Source organism: Staurois parvus, unplaced genomic scaffold, assembly GCF_062004578.1.
Source record: "Staurois parvus isolate SC_StPar_1 unplaced genomic scaffold, SC_StPar_1.0 ptg000068l, whole genome shotgun sequence".
Taxonomy (NCBI): Eukaryota; Metazoa; Chordata; class Amphibia; order Anura; family Ranidae; genus Staurois; species Staurois parvus.
In genome coordinates this window covers 11,134,464-11,150,357 of record NW_028317864.1, presented here as the reverse complement: position 1 = coordinate 11,150,357, position 15,894 = coordinate 11,134,464, and the positions used below count along the sequence as shown (strand labels likewise).

General features: G+C 43.8%; 1 protein-coding gene across 1 annotated transcript in view; it reads right to left on the bottom strand.

Moving 5' to 3' along the window:
- Positions 1–14,402, bottom strand: part of MECP2 (methyl-CpG binding protein 2) — a 57,969-nt gene extending 43,567 nt beyond the window's left edge. Inside the window, exon 1 of the mRNA XM_089669164.1 lies at positions 14,289–14,402. Coding sequence (XP_089525290.1) covers positions 14,289–14,320 — 32 coding nt within the window. The 5' untranslated portion in view covers positions 14,321–14,402. The remainder of the gene's footprint in view (positions 1–14,288) is intronic.
- Between the last annotated feature and the right edge of the window lie 1,492 nt (positions 14,403–15,894).

Sequence of the window (15,894 nt, the reverse complement as noted above, 5' to 3'; positions counted from 1 at the left end):
GCTGAGCTGTCAGTGCCCACACATCCGGTGCAGCAGCCCAGGGATTTGAAATCCTTGCTCTTCTCCCTCCTCGCTGTACAACACTTCCTGGATGGATCAGCTTGATTCTGATTGGTCAGAGCCAACACAGAGCATCGTTCTGATCTGTCCAGGAAGCACTGCGAGAGAGATAAGTGAGGTTTTAAAATCCTCAGACTGCTGCACCAGCTTTGTGAACACTGACAGCTCAGCACCCACAGACAGCAAGGACAGGGGGTGGGGAGGGTGTAAGTTGTTAGTTCACTTTTTTTAAATGGTTAACTAGCACTTTAACGGTTATGGTCAAGTTTAAGTGTTAGAAAGCATATTAGGAGAATATTCCAGGGGGTAAGTGTTCACGCCTACTCACACTTTGCTGTATATATGTTGTCTTAAGGTAGCTCAAAACAAAACAGAAAAAAAATACATGCAGCATTTTTTCTGATGCAGCGCACCACAACGCACGGCAGTATCTCACTGTGCATAGCAGTGCAACTCATGTGCATTGGAGCTACACTGCTGTGCCATTTAAAATATACAAAAGTGTGATTTGGGTATTGAGTGGAGGATTAAAGCTGGGTATACACAGGCCAAATATTGCCTGTTTCAAGATAACTTTTCAATCCTGTTCCTTGGAATTTTCTCTTTACTGTGGTTGAACATATACATCAATTTGATCCACTAATCACTACAAAAATTAGCAAACTTTATTATTAAAAAATTCTTTTCTTAAGATTTTTTGTTTGAAATTCTGCCCATGTATATGGCCAGGGTTTTTAGTACATATGGCTATATAGCTTTTTAATAAATATGGGTCAGAGGCTAAGGGTGAAGGGGTGAATAACACATTGGAGCTGCAGTGTGCTAAACACATGCCTAACATGGTACCATACATTAAAACATACTTCTCTGTAAACTCATTATCCTCCTATTGTTTTAAAACCCACTGCTTGCTTTAACCACTAGCCTACAGGGCACTTATACCCCCTTCCTGCCCAGACCAATTTCCAGCTTTCAGCGCTGTTGCACTTTGAATGACAATTGCGCGGTCATGCAACACTGTACCCATATGAAATTTTTATCATTTTTTTGTGACAGATAGAGCTTTATTTTGGTGGTATTTAATCACCTCTGGGTTTTTATTTTTTCTTAAACAAACCAAAAACCACTGAAAATTTTGAAGAAAAAAAAAAAGTTTTTTCTTAGTTTTTGTTATAAATTTTGTAAATAAGTGATTTTTCTCCTTCACTGATGTGCACTGAGGTTGTAGTGATGGACACTGATAGGTGGCACTGATGGACACTGAAAGGCAGCACTCATATATGGCACTGATAGGCGGCAGTGACTGGCAGCTCAGATGGGCACTGATATGTGGCATTGATGTGCACTGGTAGGCACTGAAATGTGGCACTGATAGGTGACATGGATGAGCACTAGCAGCTGGCACTGATGGACACTGACAGGTGGCACTGCTGGGGCTACACAGATCATCAGGGCACACTGATCATCAGTGCCCTGATGATCAGTGTACATGTCCCCTCTGAGGGATGCGGATTACCGGCTCTCCTTTCCTCTGTCAGCTCGTGAGGCGAGAAATGCCGATACCCGGCATTTCCCTATTTACATGCGATCAGCTGTGATTGCACACAGCTGATCACATGACCCAGCTGACATCTTCGGCTCTTTCTGTTGATCAGCGCACCGCTGATTGCCGCATGCTCCCGGAGCCGCGCATGCACAGTTAGAATGGGGGGACGTTATATGACGTCATCCCAGAACGAGAGAACCGCCTTTCGTCCGTCATTGTACTATATGGCAGGCGGGAGGCGGTTAAAGAAGCCAAATAGTAGGTTTTAAGATGAAAGCAGAATAATGTGTTTACAGATAATTTTGAATAATGCAAAAAGAATATTTCTGAAATGGCACTGAATCTCATTTAGTAATATTCTATATTTTAATGTAGATGAACAAGAGACTCTAGATTTTTTGGACAATTCGAGTCCTATTCTCCTAATAATTGTGGTACCAGTAAAAGCAAATTGGGGATCTAGTACTACTATTGTGAGCCAGTCCAACATCATTATTCAAGGGGAATCAGATGTGTAGGTACCAGTGCATAAAACAAAGTACCATATTTTGAACCCGGTGCAAAACAAGGATGTATGAAAGGCAAAACATGCATCAATTATAGTTCAAGTGAAAATTTTTACTTTTAGATGATGGAGTAACTCATCCATAGATAACATTTTCCTACAACCACATAGTAGTAGAGCATTTAAAGCAGACCTACTGTTAAAGGTTCACTTTAAAGCTGGCCATACACTGAAGCTGGGTTCATAATGAACAGGCAATAATTCAATCCGTGGGTGGTCCTGTCAGCACCACTCATCCAACATCCTTCAATTACAAATTTGAAGGATCCAAACGGAAATTTTTCGACGGAACAGTGCCTGCATACAATCAGATGCAGCCACTGTTCAGATATTCTGGCAATCTGCAGCACAATTCAGTACCCGCAGCGGGAGATCTGTTCACACTACTGTACTAAAACACATTACGCACATTGTTGTGATGTGGTGCCATTCATTCTGAATGACACCCAATGCACCTTGCCAATAGAATATAGTGCGCTGCCAAAAGTGATACATGCACCCTTTTTGGTACATTAGGCAGCCCAAACAAATGAATGGGTTACCTTAAAACAACGAATTAATGCACATGTGCTAAAGCTCAAATTTCTTTTTAGTTTTGGATAAAGAGGGGAATAAAGACCCCATTTTTTATATCCTGTTCAGTAGATTTCCCTTCACTTCTAGTCCCAGAGATGCAACTTAAAGAGGAAATCTCTCCAAAATAAGGAATATCATTTTGTATACTTACTGAAGGATTTCCCCTCCCTTCTTGTTCCAGTAACAATGGTAGAATTTTTGATTTCCCATCACTTTGTGTACCAAAGACAACAGTCATCAGGACAAACTGAGATGCAACAGTTAAACTTTACGCCTGTAACATTACGTAAACGTCCTCAAGTCATCAATATATTGATAAAATTTAACACAATATTACAATTGCATTTTTTAATAATCTTTCCAACTGCATCATTTAAACACCAATACAGCAAATTAAAATGATTGCCTCCCATTACAAAAAAAAGTGCCACAACACTAAGGCCCCTTTCACACTTGTGGACCGTACGTTTTATCAGATCAGTCACATTTAAAAAAAAAAAAAAATCTGTTTACATCAGTTTTTAACATCCACTTAACCACTTGGGTCCCAGAGCCTTTTTAGGCCTGAAGATTACTTAAAACCCCCAAACATTTTATGAAAGCAGACGCTCTAACTAATAAATTTGTGGTAGTTCCAATTCTTTATGTCACATGATCTTAGTGCAACGGTTTATAAAATGCAAAATGTCAGTAAAAAATACACTAAAGTTAATTTTAGGGCACACAAACACAATAATTTACCCAATTTTTGGTAAAATATAAAATATGAAGTTGCACCGAGTAAATAGATACCCACAATGTCAAGCATTAAAGTTGCGTACACCCGTGAAACAGCATGTCAATACCCTGTATTTTTCATAGGTGATGCTTTAAAAGCCCCTACAGGTTATCAGTTTAGTTACCCTTGAGTTCTGGTGCTAAAATTATTGATCTCATTCTGGCGTGAACAGTGATATGCAACATGTCTAGCACAATTGCCATTTTTTTGTGTAGGCAACCCAACGATTGCATTTTTTTTATGCATGCCTGCGTATGTGGATGTGGGAAGGCTCACGTTTTTTTTAATAGATATATTTTTCATGTATCTTTTAATTTTTTTTTGTTAAACTTATGATTTATTTCTATCACATAGAGGACTAATAGTCCCTAAGTGATAGCATATAAGTGAGAGGTCCTCTTTGTGGGGGTGGGGAAGGGGAGGCAGTGTGTGCAAGAAGAGGGGCAGTAGAGGAGAGGAACATTGTATCCAATGAGAGAGAAGTGTATACAGACAGGCTCCCTCACTTGTGCTGTCTTTGCTAGTTTTAAATGTAATTGTCAGCTTTTTGTTTTTTTTTTTACACTTTACAGTGCATAGAAGGAGCTGTCATTCGCCCCACTGCTAAAGTAAACAAAGGGGTGGGGTCACCCGGTGACATCCCCAGTGACCCCGCCCCTTTGTTTTCTTCAGTAGCAGTGGAATGACAGCTCCTTAGGCACTATAAAGAGAAAAAAACCAGCAAATGATTAATGAGGGGAGCCGGTCTGTATACACTGCTCCCTCACTATACAAGCTGTTCCTCTCCTGTCCTTCTCCGCCCCCACCACCACCACCCTGTTTGCAGTACATACAGCCCCACCAACCCCCGCTGACAGAAGAGAGAGTCACTGGTTGATAGGACAACGTGGAGTACCGCCTCCTAACAACCTGTGCGGGAGATATGCAAATATGCAGCCCCATGGGCAAAAAGCCCAGTGCACTGGGGCCACATATATATGTTATGTCGGCATCAAGGGGTTACACCACTCATTTACACTTTGAAATTAAACAGTAAAAAAAAAACAAAACTTAAAAATGTTCACCGCACACACAACTTCTGACATACAAGCCTAGGAAAGAGTGACATCACCGGGTCTTCCTGCGGGATCCATGGAAAGCAGATGATCCCAAATCCTGCAAGAACATGCTTCTACAGATATAATTTCATGGGATTTGGGATCATTTGCTTTCCCAGGATCCTGCAAAAAGGCCAAGTGATGTCACAATCTGGGGTATGAGGGGAGTATTTTTCCTTTTTTTAATTATTTATTTTCTTAAACTCACTTGAAGTTATTTGTTTTTATAGTTAGTCGGATTGTGTTAAGAAAAAAATGTTTGTTTTTTTTTATTATGTGTTAATGCCTTACAGCTATATTAGGCTGATCCATGCTGGCAGGACACTAGAGATCCAGGTTTCCAGTAGCCTGAAACCCTGCGTGCTTCAATAATCAGTACTGCTCAGAACCTTTTCAAGGGGTGGGGGCCTGCAAGGTAAACAGACTATGAATTTTCTTGCAAGGCGCATGTAAGCGTGCTCACAAAAGTATCTGAACGTTCATCTGAAAGGCTAAGCTCACTTTTGTAATAAATTGTACTATGCAGTCAAGGGGCCAAACAGTGACAACAGCCAATCAGATGCAAGCACTGTTTGGGTATTCTGACAGCCACGGGTGCTTGCTGTCAGATTACAACAGAGGGAAATTCCCCCATCCACACTGTTTAGAATGGATGGGGGAATCTATGGATTACACTCAGAAATCTTTACATCTATTGCCAGCTTACAGTTTGAGGAATGACCCTCCTGAAAAGCAACCCGCAGTGGATTGCTTTTTGGAACAAGTTGTGAAAAGATTTGCACGCAATTGAGAGGCACCTCTTTTTTTTTTTTACTCAATTGCAGGGGAATTTACATGGGAATAGCTTGCATAAATCAAGGGTTTGACTCTAGGTTGTGGCCCCAATGACCTTAATGTGCAACTTGAACAGGCAGTGCCACCTAAGGGCTCATTCACATTAGCTTTGATCTCTGAAAAGCGATCCACATTCGGATCACCCTTCAGAGTGCATTTGACAGGTGGAGTGGAGGCATTGTATTGCCTCCTCAACGTGTGCTTTAATCCTTTGCACCGCAACCACGTCCAATGCGCGCAGTTGCAGGCCAACTGCAGAGTGGCCCATTTACTTGAATGGGTCTCACTCGGAGGGTGTTACGCTCCTCCGAAAGCAAAAGGAAAATAATTCAAGCATAGCATGTGTACTGTACAACTGCAGCCACTGCCTATTTTGCTAAAGGGGGTAATGGCTGGTGGGGGTGGTAAAAAGCAGCTCACCCAAAGGGTTTTACCACCCATCAACCACTAGTGTGAACAAGCACAAGAAGTTGACAGGGGAATTGCTACATACAACCAATCCACTAGTTCCCTTGTTTTTTGTTTAAAGGCTACATGTATACTGCTCGCCTGACCCATGTCTGCCAATACCCACACCGGAGGAGCTGCAGCTGCCACATATACAGCTGGCCATAGAAGTGTATGGCTGTACACGGCCATACTGGAGCAAATGGCAAACGCCATCTAAAGCTTCCTGGGCACAGAAAAATATTGGGATTTTACATTAGAGCATATAATCTCAAACTCATCAACTCTTAGACGCCATGCACACGGGGTGTTTTATTAAGGTTGGTAACATTGTTTTTACAGCTAAAAAAAACTCCTCTAGAAACCCACCAGTCCTGGTTTTTTTACAGCCAAAAAACGCTGATTACAGTGTATGTGTGCATGGACACATAGGATAACATGCTGGGGGGCTTACTGTAGAAAAAAAAAAGCCAAAAACAGCCGCTGTAAAAAAGTCTGGTGTGCATGAGGACTTAGGCGCCCCTGGGTTGAGCCTGCATTCACCAATTCAACGAGTCCTAAAAGCAGACTGGGTTGCTGCTAGAGATGAGCTCAGATGTCCTCTGAACTCATCTCTATCTAAACATGAAAATCACGCTTTTTGTGTCAATGACTAATTACAGGCATGTGTCTAGCAGAGGGCACTGACGCCACCTACATCCCACCCCTTGTTTACATGTCCTGTGAGGTGGTGAACGACCCGCCGGATCAGACTAGAAAATAATGTGATTTTTATGTTCAGATAAAGGGAAGCTTGGAGGATGCCTGGACTCATCTATACTTGATATGTACAACCAATCCACTGGTTCCCTGTGCTTTTTTTTTTTTATTTAAAGGACTGGTCACACTAGTGGTTGAGAGGTGGTAAAGCTGTGCAGTTGAGCTACATTTTTACTGCAAGCCCCCCTACTCCCCCTTTAGCTGCACAGGCAGCCGCCAGGGGTGTACCCATTTTCGTGGCTGTGATCATTTGCTTTGTGGCCGTGATAGGAATCGTAACCTTTGTCGCTTTCAGTGGACTTAGTGTGTAGTGAATGGGGCCGTTCTGCAAGTGCCCTGAAACTGCATGTGGTTACGCTTTCTAGTGCAGGGTTCAAAGAGTAGCAAGGGGCAGTGAAGAAGCAAAACAATGCATCCTCACTCCCTTTCAAAAGTTTTCTAAAGAGCAATCCGCATGTGGTTTGCTTTTCATAGAGCAAAGCTAGTGTGAATAAGCCCTTACCCTAGGTTCACACCTATGCAGGTTGCGTTTGATGCGTTTCTGCATTGCGTTTTGCATTTTTTTTTCTTGTTGCTAGGCAGATTTAAAACGCAAATCACATCAAAAACGCAATACATGATTTTCTGAAGCGTTCCCATTTAAGTCCATAGAACCAGAAACGTAACGTTTTGCGTTCAAAAAAGTCCCTGACCCTTTCCAAAAACGCACCGGGTAAAAACACAGAGATGTGAACGTGTCCCATAGGAAATCATGTTAAATGGACTGTACTGCATTTCTGCAAAACGCGGCAGTAACGCTTAGGTGTGAACCTAGGGTTAAAGTGTCCATGGGTTAAAGGGTTAAAGTGTCCATGCATTGAGCCTGCATTGATAAAGCGCAACGCACCTGACTTCAATGAGCCCTAAATGCCAACTGAGTTGCTACTTAGAGATGAGCTCGGCATCCTCCACACTCATTTCTATCCTAACATGAAAGTTGCACTATTTTAGTCACTAATTACGGCCATATATCTAGATAAGGGTACCAACGCCACCAGCACCCCCCTTTGTTTACATGTCCTTTGAGATGGTGAATGATCTGGCCCGCAGCTGAACAAACCAAAAAAAATAGTACGATTTTAAAGTTCAGATGGAAAGAGTTCAGAGGATGCCTGGGCTCATTTCTAGTTGCTGCGTACAACCAAATCCAACGATTCACTGCGAATCCTTTCATTTTCCCCTCAACCGCTCCTCAGCTGGGGGTGTACAGATGCCTCAGGCAGGATGCTTTGTTTCGTAGCCACAGCAGAAATTATATCCCCTGTCACTTTCGGTGGGCATAGCAGCAGATGAACATGACCCATTCAAGTGACATGACACATGCCATGGCGTGAATTCAGCTTATAGGGACAGACTCCTGGGGTCACACAACCACATAGGATCACTGACTGCTTTGCAAAGAAAAAAAAAAGCAGGTGTGAACGTGCCCCAAGACCCCATTCACACCTAGCAAAGCGGGAAAGCGGGTTTTTTTTGTGTGCTTCTCCCAAGACATGCACAGGGCAGCCCATTTGGGAGTTCTGCTCACCATTGTTCAGCCATCATGTATTTCAGCTCAACATAGATTTTGACAGGCTGGTTGTTGTACTGTATGCATTCAGAGACATATGCCCTGAGATTAGAATTCCTGCGTTTGGAGCATATGTGCCTTTTGCGCATACGACCCTAAACGTGCGTACCGCTCGCCACAGCATCCAGCCGCTGCGTGTTTTTTATATATGGCCCTAAGCGTCTGTACCGCTCACTACCTTGTTAAAGCTCACTTTTTCGACAAAAATAATAAATGCACATTTTTTGCAGGTAGAAAAATGTGAATTTATTATTTTTGTCTGCAGGAGCCTGGAAAGCATTACACCAGTGATCAGTAGATTGCTGATGCCATGCAGGTCTCCTGCAGACCTGTCAGAATATCTGCTTGCGGTACGGGATGTATGAGGTAAGCAAATAGACTGACAGGAAGAATCAATGAACTACCACGACGCTCCAATGTAGTTCATTGAGGACTACAAGCTGACAGCCGCTAAGGCTGTCGGGACTTGTAGTCACTCATTCACAGAATGCTGTGAATAAGTGATGTGGCCGGGCAGGTGGAGCCCCGCACGGCCACGTTTATTTAAAATATTTTTTTTTTTTATATGCTTGAACTGGATGGACTTTTGTCTGTTTTCAGCCAGACTAACTATGTTACACCCTGAATATAGGTGTAACATGTAGCATGTTACGAAAGGTGAACTTATCCTTTAAGCTATTGCATGTTTCAGGTTGCAATAGATTTTGACAGGCTGGATGCTGTACTGTACGTATTAAGGGACATATGCCCAGAACATAGGATTCCTGCATTCGGAGCATACCTGTTTTCCAACACGTGGCTATAAATACACATACTGCTCACCACATTGTTCCACCATCACGTATTTCAGTGCACCATAAATTTTGACAGGCTGGACACTGTACCATATGCATTCAGGGATCTACAATTCCAGCAATTGGGGCATACATGCCTTCATGCATTCTAGCCTAAACACGGTTACCCCTTGCCACATTGTTCAGCCTTTGCGTATTACAGCTCGCTATAGATTTTAACAAGCTGAACACTGTACTGTATGCGTTCCGGGGCGTATGGCCAGAATGTTGAATCCCCGCATCTGAGGCATACATGCCTGTGTGCATACAGCTCTAAATGCAAGTGCGGATCACCACAATGTGCCATAGATTTTGACAGGCTGGATGTTGTTCTGTATTGTGTTCAATGATGTAGAATTCCTGCGCTTGGAGCATACCTACCTTTGCACATATGACCCTAAACGTGCATACTGTTCACCACATTGTGACATATACCCAGAATGTAGAATTCCTGTGTGTAGACCATACGTGCCTTTGCACATACAACCTTAAACATGTGTACAACCCACCACACCGTCCAGCCACTGCGTTTCAGCTTGCCATAGATTTTGACAGGCTGGGCGCCGTACTATATGCACTCGGGGATGTAGAATTCCTACGTTTGGATCATGTGCATCTTCATGCATACAGCCCTAAATGTGCCATAAACCGACAGGCTGGAAACTGTACTGTATGCGTTCAGAGATGTATGCTCAGAATGTAGAATTCCTGTGTTTAGGGTTGCATGTGCAAAGGCACATATGCTCCAAACATGCATACCGCTCACCACAGCATCCAGCCCCTGTGTTTTAGCTCGCCATAGATTTTGACAGGCTGGACGCCGTACTTCAGGGTATATGGGCCATCGTGCATGACCCTAAATGCGCATACTGCTCACCGCATTGGGACATATGCCAAGAATGTAAAATTCCTATACTTGGAAGATATGTGCCTTTGCGCATATGACCCTAAACATGTACACTGCTTGCCACAGCATCCGGCTGCTGCATATTTCAGCTCTCCATAGATTTTAAACAGGCTGTCTTTCTTTAACCACTTTACTGCTGCCCTATAGCAGAAATACTGCTACAGGGCAGCAGGAGTGCGCAAAATCACACACACACATAAATATATATATATATATATATATATATATATATATATACACACACACACACACACACACACACACATATTTTGCATTTCCAGGTAGGGGGCGAGCACCCTACCTGCACCGCCATTCGCGGCCTGGGCTGTCAATCACCGGCTCCCAGCCGGTGACTACTCGCCAGCATCCGGTGATCGCCGAGGAATACCAGTGGGGGGAAAGAACTGTATGTAAACAATACAGTTCTCTCCAGTCAGCTCCAGCACGCTGCTTTGTATGGCTCTGCATAGCACAGCCTGTAATACAAAGCAGTGTGCTTACAGTGGAAAGTACAGACACAGCCTCACAGTAAAACACAGTTAACCATTTGATCGCCCCGATTTTAACCCCTTCCTGCCCAGTGCCATTAATACAGTGTCACTGCTTTTTATTAGTACTGATCACTGTTTTGGTGTCACTGGGGATGTCAGTGACACAGTCAGTTCCTCCCAGTGTCAAAATGCCTGCCGCAGTCCCACTATAAGTCGCTAATTGCCGCCATTACTAGTAAAAAAAAAAAAAAAAAAAAAGAATTCCAGTATATATTCTGCTATTTGTAATCGCTGTAGCTTTCACGTAAACCAATTAATTTACACGTATTGGGATTTTTTTTTTTAGCAGAGACACGGAGCAGAATACATTTTTTGCCTAAATTTATGACGAAAATTTGTTTTAAAATTTTTTATTGGACCTGATTAATAGCAAAAAGTCCAAAATCTAAAGTGAATTGGTGCAGCGCTACCCCACTACTATACTACTCCCTTATCCCAAAACACAGATGATTAAACCAATATATGATGTATGATAAATATGTAAAATAGAATAGAATGCACATAAACAGTTTAGGACATATCAAATATTCATAAAACCTTCTAAGTGACTAAAAATGCCACTGATGCAATACACTAATACCAAATCAATCTCATTAAGTGAGCTGATCTAACGTGAAAAAAAAATTGGGTTATCATGTGACTTCCTCAGGAAAGGACTTCCTTGAGGAAGCCACGTGATAACGGGACGTAACGCGTAGGAGATGTATTTCCGGCATGGACACCATCTTGCTACACCCAATAAGCCCATGCAAGTACACCCATAGCATGAGGTTTTGCTTCAGCTTGTTGTATACTTGGGAGTAAGTGAGTGGGCATTTGGCTATATAGGTTTTAACGAATATTAAACAGATTTACACTATGGGAGATATCTTTATTTTATATCCTAACCTTTTGACGTGAGCTGGCTGTATTATACCATATCATCCCTGAGGGGGATCCTGCTGCTTCGTTTACTAATCTGTGAAGGGGACACCACCGCTGCAGAGGGGTTGACCAGGCTGTGGATGGTCATTCTTGTTTGCTAAAAGGCATTTTGGCCCTTTGGGTCGGTTCAAGGAGAGGAGGGGACAATTCAGCCGTTTATAGATTATTTCCTTCTGGTTGTCACGCGAATTCTATCACCTGCACCTTCTGAGTCGCAGTATTATTTGGTGGTTTATACGCAACATTGAACTTTATTTTTTTTTTTGACTATTTTAATGTGACATATCAACATTGTCTGTTGAATATCACCTTTTTGGTGTGATATCACATATTTATAGTTTTTTTTTTTTGTTGCATTATCACTGAATTGTCATTACAAGTGTGATATATTTAATCCCTCATTTAGGGATTCATGATTTTTTGTTTTGACCAATTCTGCCTATTTTAAGGCTGTTATGGTCACTAATCATTAGTAATGCATTTTCGATCCCACATTTAGAGATTCACTTTTCATGTTGATCACTATATTTCACTACACTAGTCACTATTGTGTGATATATTGAATCCCACATTAAGGGATTCATGAAAACATTTTCACTTTAATTGGCTAATTTCTAGCCTTTGTGGTCACCATTCTTATCAGTGTGATTATTGATCCCACATTCAGGGATTCACCTTTTTTGTTTATTATAGTTCATATATATTGAAGTCCCATCAGGACTTTCTCACTGGCGTTTCTATTTCTACACATTATTTATTTAATTTTTTTCATGTTAGTAGATGAGCTCACTTAATGAGATTGATTTGTTATCACTGCATTGCATTGGTGGCATTTTTAATCACTTAGGTTTTATGAATATTTTTTATGTCCTAAACTGTTTATGTGCATTCTATTCTATATATTTATCGTACATCATATATTGGTTTAATTATCTGTGTTTTGGGATAAGGCAGTAAGGGAGTAGTATAGTATTGGAGTAGCGCTGCACCAATTCACTTTAGATTTTGCACATTATCCATTTGTTATATGGTTGGGTGACAGCAGCCCCCTCCCCATAATTAATAATCCAATTTTGAGTAGCGCAGGAGGTTTCTATTGTTTTAAAAATTCCAAAATATTGTTTTTTCTCAAAAATTGTCGGTCTATTTTTGTTTATAGCGCAAAAAATAAAAAAATAAAAATGCACAGGCGATCAAATACCACCAAAAGAAAGTTCTATTTGTGCGGAAAAAAAAAAAAAAGGACCTACATTTAATTTGGGTGTAGCGTTGCATGACCGCGCAATTGTCAGCGCCTCATCACAAAAAATGGCCTGGTCAGGAAGGGGGGGGGGGGGGGAATCCTCTGGAGGGCAAGGGGTTAAAACACAGGCTGGACGCTGTACCATATGCATTCGGGGCGTACAAGCCTTCATGCATATAGCACGAAACATGCGTACTGCTCGAGCCGGTGTGTATTTCAGCTCAGAGCATGCGTATCTTCATATATATATATATATATATATATATATATATATATATATAGCCCCAAATGCGTGTACCGCTCGCCATAGCATCCAGCCGCTGCGTATTTCAGCTCACCAGAAACCCTGACAGGCTGGACGCTGTACTGTATGCGTTCAGGGATGTAGAATTCCTGCGATTGGGGCATATGTGTCTTTGCGCCTACATCCCTAAACGTATACCACTCACCGCATTGTGACGTGAGAATTCCTGCACTCCGAACATGTCTTTGCGCCTACATCCCTAAACGCACAAACCGCTCACCGCACTGTGACGTGAGAATTCCTGCACTCCGAACATACGTGTTTTTGCGACTACATCCCTAAACGCACAAACCGCTCACCGCATCGTGACGTGAGAATTCCTGCACTCCGAACATACGTGTCTTTGCGCATATGACCCTAAGCGTGCGTAACACTCGCCACAGCATCCAGCCGCCATGTATTTCAGCCTGCCGCCGATTCTGTGTGAAATACATGGCGGTTTGTGTTCGGGGACGTGCGTCCATAACGTAGAATTCCTGCGTTTGGGGCATACAACCCTAAGCACCAGTACCGAGCGCCATAGATGTTGACAAGCTGGATGCATTTGGGAACATAGAATTCCTGCGTTCGGGGCGTCTACGACCCTAAACGCACGTCCCGCTCACCACAGCGTCCAGCTGCCGCATAGTATAGCTCACCATTGAATCTGACAGGCTGGACTGGGCACCCGCGCCTCACAAACACCAGGACTTGCCGCACGCGGTGCCGGCGCACAGATCTCAGCTCATTTGTGATAGAAATTGAAGCCATGACCCATACCACGGTGTGACTGCAGCCCAGAAGAGCAGGCTCAGTGATGGAGAATCAGGACTAGCTGAGCCTGTCCTGACACATCTGTGTATGGAGAGGGGTGTGTCCTGCAGTGATCCCCCTGCCAGGCCCCTGTGTTCTCCTCATACTATGGACAGGACAGGCCTCCCCTCACACAGGGGCTTCAATGACGCACTGAGCTAATGTCATCCCCGGCCTGAGGGATGGAGGAGCCACACTGACCCCACAGAGCCCCCCCAGCACACAGGACAGCCATCTGCACCAAGTGACAGGGACATTTTCTCCTCACACAGCCCCGCCCCCCTCACCTCAGGGATTCATTATTAAAATAAAAAAAACACAGACACCCCGTCAGACCCGCCCCCCTCCTCTCACACACACAGGGAGATAATGGCAGGCGGGAGAGGTGGTGGAAGGAAGGGAATGGGAGGGTGGCGGGAAGAGGAGGGGGGGGACACAGACCGGCCGAGATCCTAGCACTCACAGTCTCTCCTCTCCGCTCGGCGCGGCGGCCATTTTCTAACGGCTCCTCCACAGGCTGAGGAGGGAAGGGGGGTGGGCAGGGCACGAGAGCAGCCGCGAAGGGTGACGTCACCGCGCCGAGCCTACCTGCCCTTCTCTCTCGTGTGAGGGGACGTGCCATTGTACAGAGGAAATGGGCGGGGCCACGCGTTCCCGCCTTTATTGAGTAGCGCTGAGGAGAAGAGAGAGAGGGGGGTGTGTGAGGCTCGGTACAAAGTTGTGCGTCACAAGTACTGTGGAGACGCTGAGAGGACGACGCAGCCAGTAAAATGTGAGGAACGGGGAGATGTTTCCCTGATTTTCCTCAATGGTCAACAGTAGTGCCTCTAGACACCCATTCCCGGCTTAAATAGAGATAAGACCTGACTGTAAAGGTAGCAGCAGAATTCCACTGTGATGGAACGTATGTGTTTATACAAAACGCGGAGAATTCATTCCTGACAGCTTGGCGGTAATGTAATTTGGCGCGTTTTGATAGACTAAAGGGTTAGTCCTCCTTTACCAAAAAGCTGCATATGCAGGTAAGGGGCATCTGGATAAATGTGCAGGTCTGACTGAAGTCCAATAGTGTCCTTGATATAGGTGTAGGCCATTTACCTACCTCACAAAGCCTGATCTGAAAACTCCCAGGATGTTGCTGAGCAAGGCCTAACTATTACTGTACACCTCCGCCATCACAGGAGTGAGCTTTCAAATTCTGAGCTCAGAGCTACTGCATCAAGGGGGAGAGAGAGAGCGCATGAGGGGGTTTGAATCATCCTGTGATGGCGGAGGTGGACAGCAACAGCTAGGCCTCACTTGGCAGTTTTCAGGTCATTCTTCATGAGGTGCCTCCACCAATAGAATAGGCCATTATTCAACTTTGGTCAAAGCTACAGTTTGTTTTCATCTACAGACAACCATTATCCACGCAGAAAGTTTTTTGGTAACCATTTAAAGGGTTAGTTCACTTTCACACAAAAAACAAAATCTGCCTACGCAGCTAAGGGGCATCTGTAGATTAAAGCAAACTGCGCAGATCTGACTGAAGTTGAATAATGTCCTTGCTATGGGTGTAGGCCATTTACGTAGCTCATGAAGTCTGACTAGAAAATCCCAGGATGTTGCTGAGAGACACCTAGCTGTTACTGGTTACCTCCACCATCACAGGAGTGAGCTCTTTTTATGATTCAAACCCCCTTACATGCGCTTTATCTCTGCTGATGCAGTGGCTCTGAGCTCCGTTTGAGAGCTCACTCCTATGATGGTAGAGGTGAACAGTAAGAGCCAGACGTCTAGGTCAGGTGCAACGTCCATCCCGCTGTCTGCAGCCTGTCAAAGTCTATGGGTGGACGGGCTGAACACTGTAGTAGCAGATCCCTGTTCCTGAACACATTAGGCCCTTAATACAAGTACCACTCAGTACAGTGTCCAGCCACAGCCTGCCTTAGGTTTTGATAGACTGCCCGCAGCGGGGTTGGACGCTGCACCTATTCCTCCCGGGTGCACTAAACCTCCCAGAGAGACACACTGCAGCTAGATGGCCCTGTGCACAAGAGACCTAAAAAATATGGCCTCGTTCACACGGG